Source organism: Mytilus edulis, chromosome 10 (genome assembly GCF_963676685.1).
Source record: "Mytilus edulis chromosome 10, xbMytEdul2.2, whole genome shotgun sequence".
NCBI classification, from domain to species: domain Eukaryota; kingdom Metazoa; phylum Mollusca; class Bivalvia; order Mytilida; family Mytilidae; genus Mytilus; species Mytilus edulis.
In genome coordinates this window covers 48,709,033-48,722,311 of record NC_092353.1, presented here as the reverse complement: position 1 = coordinate 48,722,311, position 13,279 = coordinate 48,709,033, and the positions used below count along the sequence as shown (strand labels likewise).

Here is a 13,279-nt window from a genome sequence, read left to right as displayed (position 1 = left end):
GATTATGTAATAAGTCCCAGGCTTTATTAACAAGGCATTAACATGCAAAAACCTAACTAACTTGTACTTACCAAAAGAATAAGCATCATTTTTATCAGTACTGAAAGGTTTTCTCCTCAGAATAAAATTCACAATACGACTTCTTGTAGCATTATCAAAGAAGGTGTCCCTATCCTCTGGTATGTCAAACCTGAAACACAGAATAGAAATTAACAAGAGGCTCTCAAGAGCCTGAATCGCTCACCTGGTAAACAATGCCTTATTGAACATATTGAACCATGCCAGGCAAACATGTACAGCTAACAATTCTTCAATATTACAAATATATATGACTTACTGTTTATAAATAAAGAAAATGAGACCAAAACACAAACACTTAAAACTTAGCAATGGACTGTGAAAATGAGGTCAAGTTCAAATAAAACCTGCGTAACCGACATATAGATCATAAAATATTTTCATACACCAAATATAGTTGACCTAATGCATAAAGTATTAAAAAAATAGACCAAAATAGAAAATAAAACACAAACTTTATTTTATACACCCTACTGATCATTCAGTTGAAGTTTGGTTGAATTTGGTTGAGTAGTTTTAGAGGAGAAGATTTTTTAAAGTTAGCAAATATGATGAACAAATTGTGAAAAAATTGTCATTAAAGGACAATAACCCCTTAAGGGGTCAATTGACAATTTTGGTCATATTTAACTTATTTGTAGATCTTACTTTGCTGATCATTTTTGCTGTTTACAGTTTATCTTTATCTATAATGATATTCAAGATAATGACCAAAAACTGCAAAATTTCCTTAAAATTACCAATTAAGTGGCAGCAACCCAACAATGGTTTGTTTGATTCGTCTGAAAATTTCAGGGCTGATAGATCTTGACCTAATGAACATTTTTACCCCTGTCAGATTTGCTCTAAATGCTTTCGTTTTTGAGATATAAGCCAAAAACTGCATTTGACCCCTATGTTCTATTTAAAGTAAGGGCAGCCATGTTTTTTGACGGATCAAAAATCGAAGCACACACTTTGTGCAGGATAATCTAAGGAACTATCATGCTAAGTTTCATCCAAATCCATTCAGTAGTTTCAGAGGAGAAGATTTTTTAAAGTTAGCAAATATGATGAACAAATTGTGAAAAATTGTCATTAAAGGACATTTACCCCTTAAGGGGTCAATTGACAATTTTGGTCATATTAACCTATTTGTAGATCTTACTTTGCTGATCATTTTTGCTGTTTACAGTTTATCTTTATCTATAATGATATTCAAGATAATGACCAAAAACTGCAAAATTTCCTTAAAATTACCAATTAAGTGGCAGCAACCCAACAATGGTTTGTTTGATTCGTCTGAAAATTTCAGGGCTGATAGATCTTGACCTAATGAACATTTTTACCCCATGTCAGATTTGCTCTAAATGCTTTCGTTTTTGAGATATAAGCCAAAAACTGCATTTGACCCCTATGTTCTATTTAAAGTAAGGGCGGCCATGTTTTTTGACGGATCAAAAATCGAAGCACACACTTTGTGCAGGATAATCTAAGGAACTATCATGCTAAGTTTCATCCAAATCCATTCAGTAGTTTCAGAGGAGAAGATTTTTTAAAGTTAGCAAATATGATGAACAAATTGTGAAAAATTGTCATTAAAGGACATTTACACCTTAAGGGGTCAATTGACAATTTTGGTCATATTAACCTATTTGTAGATCTTACTTTGCTGATCATTTTTGCTGTTTACAGTATATCTTCATCTATAATAATATTCAAGATAATGACCAAAAACTGCAAAATATCCTTAAAATTACCAATTAAGTGGCAGCAACCCAACAATGGTTTGTTTGATTCATCTGAAAATTTCTGGGCTGATAGATCTTGACCTAATGAACATTTTTACCCCATGTCAGATTTGCTCTAAATGCTTCCGTTTTTGAGATATAAGCCAAAAACTGCATTTGACCCCTATGTTCTATTTTAAGTAAGGGCGGCCATGTTTTTTGACGGATCAAAAATCGAAGCACACACTTTGTGCAGGATAATCTAAGGAACAATCATTTTAAGTTTCATTCAAATCTATTCAGTAGTTTCAGAGGAGAAGATGTTTGAACAAGAGGCTGTCACAACGACAGCAAACCGGATTTATTTACATTTATTTGTGTCCTGGCAATATCACAAGAACCATTACTGAAGAATGGTGAAAGTGAAAATCATCAATATCAAATTTGACCTCCATTTTGTCATCAGTATCAACATTTTGAAATAATAATATTTGAAAAGCTTAGATTGAATGGTTCATGAGTAAATGCAACAACGTGAATGGAAACGCCATTTTACGATCTTTCAAGAACCATAACTCCTGAACAGTAAAAGTCAAAATCGTCATTATGGAACTTGACCTCTATTTTGTCATCAGTAACAACATATTAAAATTTCAAAAGCTTTGGTTGAATGTTCATTAGAAAATGCACGGACACGACGGGAAACACCATTTTTCAATCTTTCAAGAACCATTACTCCTGAACGGTAAAAGTCAAAATCGTCATTATTGAACTTGACCTCCATTTTGTCATCAGTAACAGCATATTAAAATTTGGGAAGCTTTGGTAGAACAGTTCATGCGTAAATGCACGGACACAACTGGAAACTCCATTTTTCAATCTTTCAAGAACCATAACTCCTGAACGGTAAAAGTCAAAATCGTCATTATTGAACTTGACCTCCATTCTGTCATCAGTAACAACATATTAAAATTTGGGAAGCTTTGGTAGAACAGTTCATGAGTAAATGCACGGACACGACTGAAAACTCCATTTTTCAATCTTTCAAGAACCATAACTCCTGAACGGTAAAAGTCAAAATCGCCATTATTGAACTTGACCTTCGTATAGTTGTCAGTAATAACATATTAAAATTTTAAAAGCTTTGGTTGAACGGTTCATGAGTTAATGCACGGACAACATTTGATTGCCGCCCGCCCGCCCGCCCGGCCGCCCGACCGCCCGGCGTACATCCCCAAATCAATAACCGACATTTTTGTCACAAAAATCCGGTTAAAAATTGTTAACGACGACAGACGACAACGACGACGACGACGGACGCCAAGTGATGAGAAAAGCTCACATGGCCTTTTAGGCCAGGTGAGCTAAAAAGGGTATTTCAAAATTCATAGGGTGGGGTGGGTAACAGAAGGCACCCAATTCAATTAAATATGATTTGATTGTTTTTCAAGTTTTGCTTACAACAAAAGGTTCATTGAATGAATATTTTTTATGACTTTTGTATAATATTAAAGTTATCCTTTGGACTTGCATTAAATTAAGCAGTTTGAAGCTTATATATAAGGTCTTAAAATATACAAATATATACTCAGAACAATATTCACCATTTCTCATGCAATAACTGTATAATATTTATCTTAACTATAAAGGTCTTATTTAATGGAATTTGATGCGACTGTCATACAAGTGAGGGGTTCAGCTAGCTTTAAAACTAGGTTTAATCCACCATTTTCTGTGCCAAGTTAGGAATATGACAGTTGTTATCCATTCGTTTGATGTGTTTGAGCTTTTGATTTTGCCATTTGATAAGGGACTTTCTGTTTGAATTTTCCTCAAGTTCAGTATTTTCATGATTTTACTTTTAATTGACAGGTTGAAGTTTTTTCCAGTTAATTCATTTGTTGTCAGGTTGTTGCAAATCAAAATCCTTGAAGCAAGGCATGTTTTTTTCATATGAAGTGTTCAGGCCGTGGCAAGTGGTAGAGTCAATCATGGGAAGAATTCAATTATTCAGAATCTTTAGTTTTCTGTGTAGTTTTTATTGACTGTTGCTTGTCTTTTTTCTTTTGGCAATAGCTATTTAAGTCCCCTTGGTATCTCAATATTTTTTCATACTCACAAATATTCCTTGTCTCTGCTGTACACCAATGTAAACCTCCTTTTGATATGTGGTACCTGGTCTTCATTCAGTTGGAATGGTGTATAAATTCTCTTAGCTATACCTGTTACTTTAGTCCATAACTTGGTGGACACTGATTTCATTGGGTTCTGGAATAGTAAATATTGTTGTAATGTATTATCTTGTAGAGTTTTGTTACCATTATCATAAATAGGTAAATATAGCTATTAAAGTTGAATTTATAAAATATTCATTTCATATTGAAAATTAGTTGATGCTTCTTTTATTCTTAAATATTTAGTACTTAAAGATGATAAAAAGAAAAGAAAATACTTCAAACAGTACACCCTAGTGAAAATTCTGTAAAATAAATTGTAGATAGCATGCACAAGATATTTTTATACAATATAACGATGTCAAAATGTTATCAATAAATAAGAAAGTCTTCTGTACTAATCCACTGCAAGACAAAATGACCTGAAATATTTTACAGTTGAATAATTTAACAATTGCAGTACTTACATAATAAGGTAAGAAGTATATTTTGATTATGATTAATTACCTGACAATAACTACACAAATTTAAAGGGATCACCTACCTTTTAAAGCTGTTATCCTAATGCTAGTAAGTTAAAGGTTTGGTTGACATGCTTGCTTTGTTTGTAAAAATGTTCGCACAAGCATTGTAATTAAGATTGACATCTGCTATCAATAGCTAATTGGGGCTTCAACTTGTATACATTGCCTACCTCCAAAAAACATTTATAAGTATAATGTATACAAGCTGAAGCCCCGCCTATATATTGATAGCAGATGCCGATCCTAATAACAATGCTTGAACATTTTTACAAACAAAGCAAAGAAAGTCAACTAACCCTTTTACTTGCTAGCATTAGGAAAACAGCTTTAAAACATTATTTTATTTCTATTTGATTGAAACTTTAAGAAAACTCCATGCAAAACTTTAATTTGAATTCACATTGAACAAGTGACATTATTTACCAAAGCAATATTTGGTTAAACACTTAAGGGTAAAAGACTCAAACAGCAAAACACTAAAAGCTGCCATTGCATTATGGCGGGCCTGAGATAAACCAATAAGAAAGAAAGCCTGATCTCCCTTGGTCTCTCCTGATTTACATACTTTTTCAACATATATTGCTTGACTTTCAATCAGACTTGTAAAAATGTTTAAAAAGTTGCAGTAGGAAATACAATGTACTACGGTAGTTACAAATTTTCATGTTTGTCAGGTATAAAATATCTAACTCAGACATTCCGACTAAATTAAACACACACCAGGCACAGGGATTTTCTGAAGCTCCATCAAGAGATATTGAGTCCCTTAAGGCCCCACAACCCCTAAATACACCTCAGAGGTCTATAATATTAAAGCAAAAACAAATTCCGGAATTGAAAAAAGAAATCAAATATTCACCACTGCAATAACTTGACATATAATCTAAAATTAAACTGCATACCTTAATGGAAGTCCCATGGACAACTTTAATCTTATACTAAAGTAATATTTTACATTAAGATGTAAAGAACTGATAAGTGTACAGTATTCAGCAGTATCAAACAATGCAATAAGGCTTCAAAATAGCAACAGTAAAGACAGTTAAAGACAATTTGGCAAAATCATTACCGCTAAGGAAAAATGCATTTTGCAATTAATCAATTTTCAATTTGATCCAAGCCTGTAAAATAGAACTTTTTGCCATTGAAATAAAGATCCTTTGTTCAAGTTTGCTTACAAAGATCTGACAACATTTGTTCTACTTTCTTTTTCTCATTATCATAACAATAAAACCAGTAGATCTGAAATGGTCTTTAAGGGGGATCGCGGGTCTAAATCAATTTTTTTATCTAATATAGGATTTCGCTATATTTTTCTATAAATGATCTTTATCTTATACTTAATAGAAAAATGAAAAAAAAATGGGGTCACCGTTCATTTACGCTCACAATCTGCCTTCGAAAGAAGCATACATTTTTGTTAATGTCCTTTTTTTCTGTTGAACTAATAGGAGAAATAGCGATAATAATGAAATAAAAAAAGAACTAAATTACAGAAATCGCTTAAATTTTACAATTATTTAGTTTATGTACAGCTTATTCGAAAACAACAATAAAAAATATAAATCACTGATGAGTTAAAAAAGATATCTCAATTTTAAAGCCAAAGAATGGCATTTTTGCACCAAAGGGAGATAATTTGGAGCTTTTTCAATGATATCTACATTTTAAAGTCACCTGGGGCCAAAACGAATTGATTTTTTGGAATGATTTTTGTACCATATGATAAAGTAACAACTACTAAAGGTAATAAATAAAACTTGTAATGAAAAATAAATGTTAATTTTTTTTTCTGAAAATCTTATACCCGCGAGCCTCCTTAAATCAGAAAGTAGAGCTGACTTTCTTTTCTCATGATTATCACATTAACCAATGATCTTCCAGTGTACTCAATTTTAGGGTGCAAATCATAACAATTAAACCAGAGGATCCTGAATGGTCTTTAAAACAGAAAGTAGAACTGAACATATCAAATGCTTGTAAGCTCAGCATGGGCACAGGAACTGTATGTTATTCAAATTGAACTTTTTAACTCAACATTAACTTACAAATTAATACACCAAGCCTGAAATGCAGACAAGTTTCATGCATTCACATTGAAAAACAACCCAACGAAAACTTAAAATCTGAATAAGATAAGACGGGGAAACACACAGACATTCTGATTTAATTTACCAAACACCAGGCACATGGATTTTCTGTCATCTCAACAATGCGATTCTATAGAAAATACAAAATTTCATCCACATATTAATTACCACTGACATTTGTCATAAAAATGTCAGGTTTAGTAGCTTTTTAAAAACCAGGTTTAACTTATTTTTAAAAATTGTTTATACATAACTTTTCAAAGACATCAAAGCTATTATTTTACTTGTGTTTTCTCAGGTGTTTGCATGGTTACTTTCAAAATTGCAATCAAGATAAATCAATCCTTTATTGCTATAATTAAATATCGTATTTATATTCTTTGTTTATTTTTTTCATATTTCTTGTCATTAAAAGTTCATCTTACATGGGCATTAGAATTGTAGATTAAACAAAACAAAATGAATTTGAATTTATCATTTATTGTATTTATATTTTTGTCTCTATTTCTTTCATATTTCTTGTTATATTTGTAAAATGTTTATCTGACATTCGGCATTATAATTCTGGATTAAACAAAATGAAGTATAAACTAAATATTCTATGTTTGATTTCATTAAAACTATAGTGAAATCCTTTCATAAATTCCTAAAAAACAACTGTAAATTTTCTTTAACTTTAAAGCTATGTGTTAGTAGTTTAATAGATAGAAACACACATACATTAGAAATATTTCATTTGTGAAGTCACTCTTAAATATATTTATAAACAGCTCATACATTATTTCACTCACTAAAGTTTCAGAACTACAGAACAAGAAATCTGAAAATATTATAAATTTAAAAGGGAGGTTACTTGTACATTATGTAAGATTATCATGAAATTAATTTCAAAGTATAAATTATAAACAACCTTTAGTATGCTTATTATTGATAGCCTTTGATATTACTTTTTTTAACACTTTTTCTATATCTTTAACACATAAAATTAACCATAAAAAAATGAAGTGAATTAACCATAAAAAAAATTGAAGTGAATTAACCATAAAATAAAATATAGATGTTGACTTAGAAACCAAAATTTTAGTTGAAAAGACAAATCCCTTTTTTGGCCTGTGCATGAAATGTTTTGGGTACTACTTATGGAAGTACACCACAGAAACGTTTGAAAAGTCAGAAAATACAAAATATTAAAATGTGCGTTTTAACTATAGACCAACACATTACAGAGAGTGCTTTTACAACAGTATTTATGATATCAAACAAAGAAACTGTATCACAATAAAGGGAAAATGTGGAAGGATGTATAGAACTCCAGTAATTTTTGTCAATTTAGATATTTTTACCTACATGTCAGGAATTTTCATTTATCAAATGAATATTCATGACAAATAGATTTATAAATTAAACTAGAGGCTCTCAAGAGCCTGTGTCACTCACCTTGGTCTATGTGCATATTAAACAATGGACACAGATAAATTCATGACATAATTGTGTTTTGGTGATGGTGATGTGTTTGTAGATCTTACTTTACTGAACATTCTTGTTGCTACAATTATCTCTATCTATAATGAACTTGGCCCAGTAATTACAGTGGAAAATATTTTCTAAAAATTTACAAAAATTTATGAAAAATGCTAAAAATTAACTATAAAGGGCAATAACTCCTTAAGGGGTCAATTGACAATTTTGGTCATTTGACTTATTTGTAGATCTTACTTTGCTGAACATTATTGCTGTTTACAGTTTATCTCTATCTATTATAATATTCAAGATAATAACCAAAAACTGCAAAATTTCCTTAAAATTACTAATTCTGGGGCAGCACCCCAACAACAGGGTGTCTGTTTTGTCTGAAAATATCAGGGCAGATAGATCTTGACCTGATAGACAATTTAACCCTGTCAAATTTTCTCTAAATGCTTCGGTTTTTGAGTTATAAGCCAAAAACTGCATTTTACCCCTATGTTCTATTTTTAGCCGTGGCAGCCATTTTGGTTGGATGGCCGGGTCACTGGACACATTTTTTTCAATTAGATACCCCAAAGATAATTGTGGCCAAGTTTGGATTAATTTGGCCCATTAGTTTCATAGGAGAAGATTTTTGTAAAAGATTTCTAAGATTTACGAAAAATGGTTAAAAATTGACTATAAAGGTCAGTAACTCCTAAAGAGGTCAACTGACCATTTTGGTCATGTTGACTTATTTGTAAATCTAACTTTGCTGAACATTATTGCTGTTTACAGTTTATCTCTATCTATAATAATATTCAAGATAATAACCAAAAACAGCAAAAATTCCCTAAAATTACCAATTCAGGGGCAGCAACCGAACAACAGGTTGTCAGATTCATCTGAAAATTCGAGGGCAGAAAGATCTTGACCTGATAAACAATTTTACCCCGTGTCAAATTTGCTCTAAATGCTTTGGTTTTTGAGTTATAAGCCAAAAACTGCATTTTACCCCTATGTTCTACTTTTAGCCATGGCGGCCATCTTGGTTGGTTGGCCGGGTCACGCCACACATTTTTGAAACTAGATACCCCAATGATGATTGTGGCCAAGTTTGGTTTAATTTGGCCCAGTAGTTTCAGAGGAGAAGATTTTTGTAAAAGATTTCTAAGATTTACGAAAAATGGTTAAAAATTGACTATACAGGCAATAACTCCTAAAGGGGTCAACTGACCATTTTGGTCCTGTTGACTTATTTGTAAATCTAACTTTGCTGAACATTATTGCTGTTTACAGTTTATCTCTATCTATAATAATATTCAAGATAATAACCAAAAACAGCAAAAAATCCCTAAAATTACCAATTCAGGGGCAGCAACCCAACAACAGGTTGTCGGATTCATCTGAAAATTTGTAGGCAGAAAGATCTTGACCTGATAAACAATTTTACCCCGTCAGATTTGCTCTAAATGCTTTGGTTTTTGAGTTATAAGCCAAAAACTGCATTTTACCCCTATGTTCTATTTTTAGCCATGGCGGCCATCTTGGTTGGTTGGCCGGGTCACGCCACACATTTTTGAAACTAGATACCCCAATGATGATTGTGGCCAAGTTTGGTTTAATTTGGCCCAGTAGTTTCAGAGGAGAAGATTTTTGTAAAAGTTAACGACGACGGACGACGACGGATGACAGACGCCGGACGCCGGACGCCAAGTGATGGGAAAAGCTCACTTGGCCCTTTGGGCCAGGTGAGCTAAAAATGAAAAACTATAGTATAAAATCTACTGGTTAGAGAATAGTTTTAATCAAGCACAAATTCTTGCCTTGAACAACACTTATTTAAGTGTAAGGATAACTAATAAGTATGTGAAAAGTTTAACCATATCTTACAAATATAATGAATATTCATGGACACTTTCTTCTTGGGAATGAATATTCATAAACACTCTCTTGTTGAGAGACAGCACAAATGCGGTCAAGTGATACCTCAACCCTAATTCTTCCGGTATTTCAGGATGACAGGCAAGAATTAAAGGTGATGGGCAAGAATTCATTCTGGGCAAAAAATACTCTCTCGCCAGTATGTTAAAATCAATAGGACAACTATCTATACAATGTATACCAACATAAGATAAAAGTTTGTGAAATGTTAAAATAAATATTACACATAACTGGAAACGGAGGGATAAGACTCAGAAATCACGGGGAATCTCACCTGCATTCGGAGAGACTAAAAGTAAACATAATTAATTGTTATATTATTAAAAAAATGTTTAAGGATGTACTTCTGCGATGATATAATTTTCAGGATTATGTGACACTTATTTCTGAAAAAAAACTAAATTATGCTTTTTCAATAAATGTCATGACACACTATTAGATTATTTTGATAGTCACTGCAATGTTTGTGATAAAGTGTATTGTGGGTTAAAAGTATTTGAAAATACCATTAGGACAGGAGTGATGCTTGATTAAATTAATGTGCCATGGAAACTAATTTACCAAACTTATCATTAAATGAATTTCAGATACAAAGACTGTTGGGAGATTAAAAGATTAATTGACAAGGGTTTAGTGGTTCAGTGATTGGTTAATTTTCTTGATGTAAACCACTTCAGTTTCAGTGTAGTACTCACTATACTCCAATACGTAGAAGGACCAAATATCGCCTGACATTAGAAACATCACAGGCAAATATTAGCTATTATTTTCACACACTTTTACATGATTTGTAAGGAGATATAACTATTAGACAATTAACGTAGAAATCACTATCACTTACATTTTGACCTTCCTGAATAAAACATCCATAAAGATGCATACATTAAAGCTACTCCATATCTGGTAATATTCATTTGTTTTTATAATTGTATAAACACAAAGCAAGACTTTTAAGTCTTCACCTTAAAGAATCTTAAATTTCAAATTTTAAAACAGAATTGCAATGCTTGCGTTTTCTACTTTTTAATGTTTGTCTTCTACAAGTGTTATCATGTCTTTCAATTCGTTAACTGGTGAACTTCTGGTAAATACCAAATCTTGTATCTCCATATTCAACCATCAAAGCTAAGTGAGGCTGGATATCCAATGTTCTAAAATTAATCTTCTTTATATACTTTTTTCTTTATTTTAATAATCCAATGCCAAATTTAAAAGAATGTATCAAATTTAATTCCTTAATTTGATAAATGATTAACAGTTCACCATGCTACAATCTGTACCATTGTTGTGAGAACTTGTTTAAAAAAACAATCTATTATTAAATCCCTATATGATACTTTAAGAGACTTTTAATGCTACTACTCCTATTTTCATGCCACTTTTTCCACCTTGCCCCGACATTTAACACATCAACTATACTCTATACCTCCAACTGTGAATACTTCATCTGTATTTTGTCGAGTACCAAGTTCTGTTGATAAATTAGTTAAAACATAAAAAAATATATCCATAATCCGTTGAATAGTTTAATATGAATAATACAACAAAAATGTTCAGCACTGCTTTTTGCTCAAGTACAAGTTACAACTCAGAATAATAATTTTTTTAATATTTTCCAAATCTTGCCTTTATTATGTTCAAACAAATCAAAGCAGACTAAACAATCAAAATTTATAACTTCACCTGTTAAAAGTGCATTTCTTTTTCAAACTTGAGGTAAATTTAATATACATGTAGTTGAGGCACTGGGAAAGAGCAATGCTGACCAACTTAAATGAGCATTTGTTTGCTTGCCAAAAATTATGAAAACAATTTGTTTCATTTTAATTCTATTTTTAGAACATCTTTGTACACCTTCCAAGTCTTCCATTGCATAAACAACCAACTTTGAAGGTTTGGCAGTGTAATGTAAAAGCTATCAATACGCCAGTTTGAACATTCAAAATAAATATAAAAGGCAAAGTTTTCATTGGAAAACAAACATTTGTTTGTTATATACCATAGACAGTGTAATATATTGTTCCAAAATTAGGACAATTTGCATTGTTTAATTTTTTTGTTTATTACTTCCTGCTTTCTTTTGAAGTTATCAAACACAGCAAACAAACTAATACTTCCTTAAACCTAATACTGCCATCTATATATAGAGTGATAATGTGAAAATAATCAGCTTATTTGAAAGAGAAAGTACATGTCATATGACAGAACAAAAATTTCAAATGATTTTACAACAATCATGGTTTTTATTTTTGTTAAATTTGGTATCTTTCAAATAAGCTGATTATTTGTGATGATTATAATGATTTTAATTAAAATCTGAAGACATCAAAAATCTTACAACCAACCTCGAAATTTCCCAACTTTCCATGTTAGATTAAAATGAAAATTGTTAGTTGTGAATATAAAAATTTCTGTAGTTAGTTACGCATTGGCAGATACATGTATGCATTAATGTTGTTATATGTGAATAATTGATTCATTCTTTTTATAGTACTTTATTTCATTACTTAATATAAACTGTGGTTTCATTTTGTTTCATGAAGGTAATTTTTTAAGGTTTAAAAAAAAAACACTTTACAGCAAACTGCCTTGAGTGTGTAGGTAAAGGTAATAAATTTGGCTAGCTTGCTTGTTAGCTGAACCTTCAAGTCATTATTAGGTTAGGAATATTACCCTCTTTTAAGAGTAGATTAGTCTGACAGATAACCAATCTATCTGTCTGAAGGACTAGTTTATTCTGAAAGGATGGTAAGTATACCTAACCTACCGGTAGTAATGACTTCACCGTTCAGGTAGCAGAAAGCTAACCAAAGATTTTACCTGCATTTTGCTGTAAGTTTTTCAAAGTTTAAAAAAAAAATAACACTTCCAAGTCTCATGGTTTTTAAAAACAAACTTTAAGTTTAAGGATACATTATCATTACAGAATAAATAAAACATTGCTTTCATTGTTAAGTACTTCAATTTCCTGGTAGATAGTCCATGAAAATTAAAATCCATGAAGAAAAAAAAATCCACAGAATGTAAAAAAAAAAGCTATTGCGCAATACATCATTAAAATGCTTTAAAAGCGACTCCTATATTTATATTGAATCATAATTGTACTTTCTATAAAATCTAGTGTAAAAGCCAATACATGTATGTGACAAAAATATATATCTATATCAGTCTTTTGCATTAATCTGTTTCTGGACTGATACGTATGTGTGTGACAAACCTGATAAGACTGCATATTCTTGAAAGACTGTTGGTAAATCATACAAATTTTGTTAAGTAAAGTAAAATCACAAGAAAACTGAATTCAGGGGAAAATT

General features: G+C 31.3%; 1 protein-coding gene across 8 annotated transcripts in view; it reads right to left on the bottom strand.

Moving 5' to 3' along the window:
* Nucleotides 1-13,279, bottom strand: part of LOC139491374 (anoctamin-2-like) — a 56,910-nt gene that overhangs the window by 21,455 nt on the left and 22,176 nt on the right. For 6 of the 8 annotated variants that reach the window (XM_071279017.1, XM_071279020.1, XM_071279016.1 and 3 more), the window contains 3 exons: nt 11,392-11,436; nt 3,907-4,055; nt 72-190 (listed from right to left, as the gene is read on the bottom strand). In XM_071279017.1, the coding sequence (XP_071135118.1) occupies nt 72-190; nt 3,907-4,055; nt 11,392-11,436 (313 nt within the window). Of the gene's footprint in view, nt 1-71; nt 191-3,906; nt 4,056-6,533; nt 6,551-6,660; nt 6,772-11,391; nt 11,437-13,279 lie in introns of those variants that run through there. The other 2 variants (XM_071279024.1, XM_071279023.1) reach the window with 2 other exon arrangements.